General features: G+C 43.1%; 1 protein-coding gene across 1 annotated transcript in view; it reads right to left on the bottom strand.

The window, feature by feature from the left end:
* Positions 1-5,823: 5,823 nt before the first annotated feature.
* TSPAN13 (tetraspanin 13) overlaps positions 5,824-9,854 on the bottom strand; it is a 52,752-nt gene continuing 48,721 nt past the window's right edge. The window contains exons 7-9 of the mRNA XM_018568964.1: positions 8,348-8,461; positions 7,377-7,487; positions 5,824-6,087 (exon numbers count right to left, since the gene is read on the bottom strand). Of these exons, the coding sequence (XP_018424466.1) occupies positions 6,013-6,087; positions 7,377-7,487; positions 8,348-8,461 (300 nt within the window). The 3' untranslated portion in view covers positions 5,824-6,012. The remainder of the gene's footprint in view (positions 6,088-7,376; positions 7,488-8,347; positions 8,462-9,854) is intronic.

Genomic DNA, 9,854 nt, shown 5'->3' with positions numbered 1-9,854 from the left:
CCCCCCCCCCTTTTGTTGCTAGAACAGCCTCCACTCTTTTAGGAAGACTTTCCACAAGATTTCGGAGTGTCTGTGGGAATTTGTACCCATTCTGCCTCAAGATAATTTGTGAGTTCGGTATTAAGGGACAATAAGACCCGGATCACAGCTGACATTCTCATTCATCCCAAAGGTGTTCAGTAGGGTTGAGGTCAGGTCTCTGCGTAGAACACAAGTTCCTCCACACCAAACCATATCTTTATGGAGCTGGCTTTGTGCACAGGGGGACAGTCATGGTGGAACAGAAAATGGCCTTCACCAAAATGTTACAAGATTAGAAGTGCCAGTCTGTATACAATGTCTTTGTAATTGTGGCATTAAAAGCATATCTAAACCCAAGTCATAAACTGAATATATTGAAGATTACAAGTCTTTAGATGTGGCAGCTGCATTAGTTTTCTTCTTTTCAGGCTTTTTATCCACCTTTACTTTCTAATCTTAACTTCTCCATGGTATCTACGGAAGGAGCCATTGTTGTCACACAGGCCAGACTTCAAACATGTTGGCTATTGTTCATCTGTGTTAGATTGTGGATCAATGGGACTATACATTTGCAAAAGAAACAACATTGCTTATGCATTTTTTTCAGTTCACAGGAAGTGACAATAAAAGTTTTTTTCTAGGGATGCACCGATACCGTCTTTTTGGTATCGAGTACTAATATTTTACGGTTCTCGCCAATACAGAATACAGATGTTGGAAATCCCATTAAGGAAGCTAGGCGGCATGTAATGACTTGCCACCTGGCTTCCCGATTAGCCAGTAGGCGTGTAAAGACTCGCCACCCGGCATCCCGATTAGCAGGGAAGCTTTCTCCATGCTCCTTGTCATCAGATGATGAGGGAGCATGGAGCGGGAACCAATCAAGAAGCCGGGCAGCGTGTAATGACTCGCTGTCCGGCTTCCTGATACCGGAAGCTGAGGTATCGGGCTAGGCATCGGGGCATTTGAGTACTCACCCAAATACTCGGCATTGGCACCGATACTAGTATTAGTATCGGTGCATCCCTAGAATTTTCTGTACTTGCTAAAAATGGTCTTAGTCTGACAAGAGAAAACGAATTCGGCCTTGACATCCAAGGACTGGTGAGCTGCAATATATTACATTTTTGCTAATGGGTTTAGATAAATATTAACTGTACCTTTCACTGGAAACACAAACTCAATAATTTGGAGGGGTGTCCACAATCTTTTGGCCATATAGTGAAGTTTTACTTGCAATCTTGAATTGAATTTCTCAGTATAGACACTAGAGGGCTCCGTGGCCAAGGTAGGATAATGAGGCCTGACTGAATATGACACAAGGGCAATAAAGACTGAATGTCATACAAGGGCAATATGGACTGAATGTTATACAAGGGCAATAAGGACTGAATGTTATACAAGGGCAATATGGACTGATTATTATACAAGGGCAATGTTTTCAGTGTTCTTACATGCTCTTCTTTATATGCAACCTCATCCAATGGATTATTCCAACCAAATTATTCTAAGTCTCAACAGAGGTCCATTTCCTCTGCTCACACCACCACCCCACCTCCAACTCAAACATTATAAACCTAAGCCAATATAGGTAGGACTCCCCTGACTAGACAAACTGTAAAACCTGCAATAGATCAGAAAGCGGTTTCTTGTTACAGATTGATAGAACGAATGAACACAAATATCATTCCCCTACAGAACAACTCGTAATTAAAACAAGCAAATATCAGAAACCTAATTTTCACAATTCCAAGACTTGGAACAGATTTTCTTGTACCAGAGAGCAGCACAAAGTCATTACCAAAAATAGTGGTCTACTCTAAAGACAACTTGCATCTTTTTTCCCCAGAAACAAATTTGCTTTATGTAGCAACAGAAAAACAATAGGTGGCAGGTGAATCGGTCTCATCAACTTCAAAAGAAAGAATGCTTACAGGGAAATGTAAAATGCATTAGCTAGGCTGATCAGGTACAGGGCACCAGCGGTGAGACCGACACCATCAGTACAGCCCCATGGTTTTCCAAGCCACTGACTGGAGACCGATTTAATGAAGAAATGCTGGTGGATTTACCAGATTAATTTTGAAATGGGTTCTCCAGATGAAAGTCAGAAACCTTTTCACCACAGAGAGGACCGTTCAGTGGTTTACAACCTTCAGCTCACTAGCTGGTATGAGATCTGAGGGCTGTGTAAGATCTAAGTCTTTATCAGAGAACAGCCAAAGGCAGGATGGACTGGCCCTAAGTGGAGGTACCAACATAGATACCAGGAGAGTTTTATAGTTCTCATGCCTAAAGGCAGAAGATGACAGTTGTCCTATCCAGTAATCCGATATCCCTGGCTTTATTTTAGCAATAGAACAAGTTACAATACATCCCCGGCTGCTACTGTTCCAACAACTGGTTAACCTCCAAGCAGGAACCCCCCCACTGTTGGTTGCCCTTCCTCTGGCTTCTAGGCATTCTATAAACTTTGAGACCCAAAAATGCTCTTATTCCTGTGACAGCAAGTTCCCCAGCCCTTCCTCAATTCAGCAATGTGGGAAGTACTTGTGGGAAGTACATGTGGCAGGCCCCATGTTGCATTATAATGATGTGGATACTGCCCATTTGGTTGGCAAGCAGTCACTCGTATTGTCCCCCATTGATTTAAGTGTTGACAGGAGGATGTCAATGTGACGGGTGGCAACAAGAATGGTCAGGCTGTACCGAGAACCAGCATATGGAGCTGACCCAGTTGAACAGTTGCCAGAACCAGAAAGGTGGAAAATCAATCAGCCGCCTATTAAAGGTAAATAAAACCTATAGATTGCCTTGGAGCGGTAGAGGGGTAACCTACCGTGTTCCGTTTTATCCCTTGAAGTAGTCACCGGCAGCACCCTCTCTTCCTCTGTGCTCTTCCTCCCATCAATAACGTAAACATGTCTGCCTGGTAGAGCCAGGATAACAAGTTAATGGCCTGATCTGAAGATGTTTTAGCCTAAGGGTGATTGGACTTTGCCTGCATGTCCAACAACTAAAAACTAATACCAACTTGAGAGTATCTCCAGAAAACCTTCCACCAATAACCAGTCATACCATTTAGGAGATTTCAGATAAGGGACCAGACATTACACAGCTCTCGTTTTTCACAAAAAAAACCCCCTACAGAACAGCTCCCTTTAACCCTTTCCGGGAAAACCTCTAAAATGTACACCTCTAAAAAAAGACATTTCACTTTTGATTTAGAGAATTCAGTAGTCTTCGCACAAAACACCTGTAATAAATATAAAGATCAATATTGACTTTTTAAATTTTTTTTAATTCCAGTTCTTTTTTTTTCTTCCAGTACTCTGTGAAATGTTATAGAATTGAAAGGAATGGAATACGACTTTAAGATCGTTTTTTCATTAATGGCTTTCCAATCCCATCACTCAGACAACAATAAAATTGTATCAAAAAATAAAAACAAGCGGTCTATGTATCCTGTGTGGCCCCATCTGTATTCTGTCAAACAAATCTGCCCTATTGCAGCTATTTAAAGCAGGGGCAGCCAAACACCGGCCCTCCAGCTGTGGTGGAACTACAAATCCCATGAGGCATTGCAAGATTCTCATAGCCACAGATGTGACTCACGGAGAGAGATGCATCATGGGATGTGTAGTTTTACCACAGCTGGAGGACTGGAGTTTGGCTACCCCTGATTTAAAGTGTATGTATAGCCAAAATAGTTTTTGTTTTAGTTTTCAATGGAGTGTGAAAGGGTTTTCTTGCTATACGTGTTTCTGCTGGAGAGATCCACACATTGGTGGTGGTGTCCATAGCCAACAGAAAGCGATGGGAAATGTTCCAATGGAGACACTTGCTTTGGTATCAACTGGCTTAGCAGGTCATTCCCCTCACTTCCTGTTGTGTCTCCAAGACACAAAGTGTAGAAAAACTTCCCGGACGTGAGACAGACAGCAAGAAATAAGTGAAGAATGTGGAGGTGGCTTAGGTGGGTAAGGAGCCAGCCGGTTGAAGAACAATGATCACTTTATTAGTGTATGACATAAAACATAGCCAACACATTTGAGGGGATTGGGGCTCCCCCTTCAGTGGGATTGGGGCTCCCCATCTTCAGTGGGATTGGGGCTCCCCCTCCTTCAGTGGGATTGGGGCTCCCCCTCCTTCAGTGGGATTGGGGCTCCCCCTACTTCAGTGGGATTGGGGCTCCCCCTCCTTCAGTGCATATACCTCTATTATAGATGCATTTGCTCACATGTTTTTAACTATTTCAGCTCTTGCACCTATACACCCCTATGGACAGGGCAATTTTTACATTTATTAAACATAACTAATGGACAATTTATTCAGCCATAACTTTGTCATTACTTATAACAAAGCAATATATATATATATTTCTTTAGGACAAACAAGTTTTTCTTTGGGCAAAATTGTCTTGCAAAAATTATTTTTATTTTTTATGCAATCTGTTTTTTTTTAAATTAAACAATGTTGCACTTTTTTTTTTTTAATGTGACACCGAAAAACCCCCAAATACAAAATGGGAAAAAAATGTTTAAACATTTATGGTTAAGAAATTTAAAGATCAAAAAAAGTAGAAAAAAAACTGCAGGAAAATAATAGATATGGGGAGGAGGGGGAAGGAGGTGTTGGGGTAAACTAAGGGTTAATAAGGGGTGAAATAAGAACACTTAGCCTGCTCTTAAACCGGTCCTTCAAGCCTCTCGCCCCCTCTGCTGCAGCCGTCTAAGGATCCGCGAGTCATCACGCTCTAAACACAGTGTATAGGATGTGACGCGACATGCAATCGCTGGAGCATAGGGCACAGGCAGGAGGGAGCGCTGTCACAGTCAACTGGCTTGGAGGATCAGGTGGAGTAGAACTTTTTACTTCCTAGATAAAAATGACCAGTTAACCTTTGCAGGGCGGGGGGTAGCCCCACTGCAAGAGTTAACAAAATTTTGCCCGGAGTTCTGACAGCATATGCAGACCGAAGCTGATCTGCAAATGATGAAACAGTCATTACAAAAGTAACAATGTTATTTTATTTCTCTCATGACTGAACAATGTTTATAAACCCCGAGCCAGGTGGTTCGTTTTTTTTTTTTTACAGCAGCAGATTCTACAGTTACTGTATTTATACAGCAACTCCCGGCTGCCATTGTGACAGTCGGGAATAGATAACAAGTGCCAGAGGGGGAGCGGCAGAGAGGCAAGAGTACACACGTCCTGTGTACTTTGATGGCGTTTTTGGACGTGTGTAGTATGTCCACAGCTGGTTAAACTGTTCCATCCCCAATGTAAGCCCTGAAGAAGGGGGAGACCCAACACCTCCAAATGCATTGGCTATGTTTTATGTTATACACTAAAGAGTCATCATTGTTCTTCAAATGGATGTAGCTTTCAAGATGTTCTATTCACACCCAGTGCTTTTCACCCACCTCCATCTTTAAATGCTTGAAGGGACCCACTCCAAGGATCCTACAGTCGAACTTCTCGCCACCAGCAAGAAATAAGTGACAGACTTCCCTACTTTATGCAAAACTAAAACTTGGCTATGCATACACTTTAATTCATAGCTTTGGTGCATTGAACCCTCTTTATTAGTTCACCATACGCCAGGTTGTTACCATCTGTCCCCTCCCCCCCAAATAGGTTTTAGGCAATATAAGCAGTATCATTCCTCTGGAATATCACACTTGGCATCTTAAGACATGGTTCTGTGTTATTTTTATCGACATTCACATTTCAGAAGTGTTTCCATAGTAACTGAGACTAAGTGACAGGATCTATATTGCTTTATCTTGTTTTTCCCACCCAACTTTACGCTTTCCTTCAAGTGTTGAACATAAATTAATTCGTGGTATTTTAAGTCCCTTTTAAAAGAAAGCAAAAAAGGTCCTTCAGACAAAAACAAAACAAAAAACAAACAACCACAGCAACCGGGACGCTGTAGAGGATTCAGTAGTGTACAGAGGATGAGCAGTCTTAGAAATGCTATTGCCATCAGAGAAAGGCGCTTGGATTGGCTCGCGGGTCCTTCTGGTTTCTGTATCTGTAAGTCAGCCAAACACCGAGGATCTGGAAAAACAAATACAACAAAAATTACGTTTCCTAAGGACACCTGACCATCACACCTACAGTATATGAGCTTGTTGGACATCCCACTATAAAACCAAGGGCACCTATATGGAGTTGCCCCAGCACCTATATGGAGTTGCCCCCTCATCCTTGTTGCAATTATAGCCTCCATTCTTCTAAAAAGGCTTTTTACAAGATTTTGGGAGTATTTTGGTGTGCATTTGTGCCCATATGTGAGGTTTGGTACTGATGTTGGATAAGACGACTTGGCCCACAATCAACATGCCAATACATCCCAGTGATGTTTAATAGGGTGGAGGACAGGTACTGATGTTGGATGAGAAGACCTGGCCCACAATCAACATGCCAATACATCCCAGTGATGTTCAATAGGGTGGAGGACAGGTACTGATGTTGGATGAGAAGACCTGGCCCACAATCAACATGCCAATACATCCCAGTGATGTTCAATAGGGTGGAGGACAGGTACTGATGTTGGATGAGAAGACCTGGCCCACAATCAACATGCCAATTCATCCCAGTGGAGTTGAGTTCGGTTGAGGTACTCTGTAGGACACTCATGTTCCTTCACACCAAACTCATCAAACCATGTCTTTATGGAGCTGGCTTTGCGCACAGGAGGACAGTTATGGTGGAATAGAAAAGGCCTTCACCAAATTGTTACCACAAGGTTGGAAGACCACAAATTGTCTAAAATGTATTGTATGCTGTAGTGTTAACAGTACTCTTCACTGGAAACGCCTGAACTCTTGGTGAGGCGTCCTCCTAGATTTGGCCATACAGTGTAGGTGTGATGTTCAGGTGTCCACAAACTTTTGCCCATATAGTGCATGCCTGAAGTTTGCAGGTGATGTGACTAAATTCAGCATCAAAGATACAACCAAGGGTAAAAGCCTCAACTCAGGCCCAAGCTTTTTTTTTTAGTTTATACAGTTTTTAGTGGACAATGTCTGGGTATGTGTGGGGGAGAGGTTCCCTTTCCTTGTAATGCCAAACATCTAATACGAAGTACTTTCTTCTGAGTAAAGTAAGGGGTGCAGTTGAGCCTTTTATGTCCACAGTTCACCAGAAGGTTTCCAAATATCTCACCAGTAGTTTAATCATCATACATAATAAAATATTTATAAATATGAAATATTTATTATATTGTAAAAAAATTAAGTTATATTTACAACTTTTATTTAGGGCTGTAGTTGGGCTTTAAAAAATCCTAGTGGTGTCAGCCCTAAGATTAATGTGTGCACAAAACCACCTAAGCACCAACTTACCTCTGTAAAACTGAAGAAGAACCCAATTCCACCCACAACTCTCAGCACCTCCTTGGCATTCTTCTCGATTATAGAACCACACGTCTCACAGTTATGAGATGCAAAACATGCCTGCAAGAAGAATAGGTTGATACAGTACGTGTCAGACAGAACTCTGTAGTAAACAGTAGTAAGGAGCAAACCTGCTGAAATTTGATAGCTGCGAATTTGGAAAATTTGAAAAAAAAAAATCTGATCCAATTTGAATATTGAAATTGAACTGGGAGACTTTTTTTTTTATGATGGAGCTTTTCTCTTTGGAGGGCTGCTAGGAAAGCTATTGTTGAACAAATGAGATGGGAAGCCCCTCACAGCCACGACTGACTTTTGTTTGTCTTCAGAAGTGTATCTACAAAAATTGCACCCCTGGTGTCCTGACCAGCTCCTGGCAACCAATGAGGTCACTGGTTGCCAGGTGCTGGGTGGGATGCCGGCCAGAACATCCCAGTTTGCTATGAGCTAAAGGGGGGAGATGTGTAAGGGCCAAACAGATCTCCCCGCCTGGCTCTTAGCAGCCTGGGATGGTCTGGCTGGCGTCCCTCCCACATACACATCTCCCCGCCTGCTATGGCTGCTAAGAGCCGGGTGAGCAGATGTGTATAGCCCTTACACATCTCCCCACCCTGCTCTTAGCAACTTGGAGATAGGAGATAGGCTGGACATCAGCCAGAGCATCCGTGGTTGCCAACAACCGGATAGGGAGATGTATATGGGAGAAGGATGGGGAGAGAAAGAAAAAAAAAGACAGCTGTCTCAATGTGTCAGCAAACTTTCTCTGACCCTTCGGAGCTGACTTCAATGTAATTTGTATTAGAAAAATGTAACCCAACTCGAACTCTGAAAATTCCAATCTCATCACTAGTCAATAGCAATTCTGTTGAGGATGTTTAAAGAAATCACTATAAAACAAACTTCTGTTCTGTTATACTTACCGCCTCGCATGGTTCGCTTTCATTGAAGCTGTGAAATCCGCAGCAGTTGAGGTTTTTCTCGATGTCAGGCCTGGCGTTCGCCGTGTGGTTCCAGCCCATCTCCAGGAGCTCCTTCTGCAAGATACAGAACAATCGCGCATTGCTACAGTTAGAGGTAGGCTGGTTGTGCTCTGTGATGCCCATGCAGGCTTTGGAAGTATCCACCATTCCCGTGTGATTTTCTTCAAGAGGGTTTCTGGCCGGTGTTAAAAGTTTTATATTCATCCTCATTGGTTGCCCACAGAATTTCTTACCCATTTTGTAGCATCCCTCACCTGACCTCCGTATGGCATTATATCATCTATTCATAATCATTAACACAAATGGTGTCATCCAGAAATATCGGACCCCATTCAAGCACAAGTTATATACCCTGGAGCAGCAGGGGCAGAAAGGAAACACCATGACTACAGCAAATGTGCGGCCAAAATACACTAAAGACAAGCAAGTCTGTTTGCACTCATTCATGAAATTATTCATTTATCATTTGAAAAGGATAATGATCACAGGCGCTGACTGTAAACATTGGCCGGAATTGCCTGTCAAGTTCTAGAGCAGGGGTGCCCACAATTTTTTGTGTTAAGATCCAGTTTTCAAATGACGAGCTACATGAGATCTACCAACGGAAAAAAAAACCTCCCTCGCTCTCATAGCTGTCTCTCCTCGCTCTCATAGCTGTCTCTCCTCGCTCTCATAGCTGTCTCTCCTCGCTCTCTCCTGGCTGTCTCTCCTCGCTCTCCTAGCTGTTTCTCCTTGCTCTCCCCTGGCTGTCTCTCCTTGCTCATCCTCCTGGCTGTCTTTCCTTGCTCTCGCTCTCCTGGCTGTCATTCCTCGTTTTCTCTCCTGGCTGTCTCTCTTCGATAACTTGGCTGTCTGTCCTTCCTCTCTCCCCCGGCTATCTCTCCTCTCTCTCTTCCCTGGCTGTTTCTCCTTGCTCTCTCTCCTGTGTGTCTCTCCCTGCTCTCCCTCTTCGCTCCCCTTGCTGTATTTTGCAAACAGTGCAGTGCAACAGGCTGTGTAAACGAATATTCTTTGATGTAATACATAGCACTTCAACCACCAGTATCCACCAGAAAGGTGTCAGGGAGCTGGGCTCAGCAGATTCAGGCTAATAGTAATCATGTGTGCACAGCTAAATAAATATACCAAAATGGAATAAAGGGGCCGCCATTCACACCCTTCCTGATCTACCAGCATCAGCTTTGAGAGCTACTGCTAGATCAACATCTACCTAATGGGCACCCCTGTTCTAGAGATTCCAACCTCAGTACAATGAGAAATCTGCTGCATAAATGTGTTGGGTGATGCAATGTGCAAGCTCGGCCAAATGTTAAATATGAATATGAAGCAGTACAAGGAGGCAAACTGTTAATCAGCAGTGCAAGGAGCATGCCGACAGGAGAAGATAGCGAAGTGACAGAGAGATAAACTCATCAGTCTGCTGCTTCTCCGGTTACTGTCCACACAT

Source organism: Nanorana parkeri, unplaced genomic scaffold (assembly GCF_000935625.1).
Source record: "Nanorana parkeri isolate BGI_ZX_2015 unplaced genomic scaffold, ASM93562v1 scaffold1267, whole genome shotgun sequence".
Taxonomy (NCBI): Eukaryota; Metazoa; Chordata; class Amphibia; order Anura; family Dicroglossidae; genus Nanorana; species Nanorana parkeri.
The sequence above is the reverse complement of the archived record's forward strand: the minus strand, read 5'-3'. Positions and strand labels throughout refer to the sequence as shown.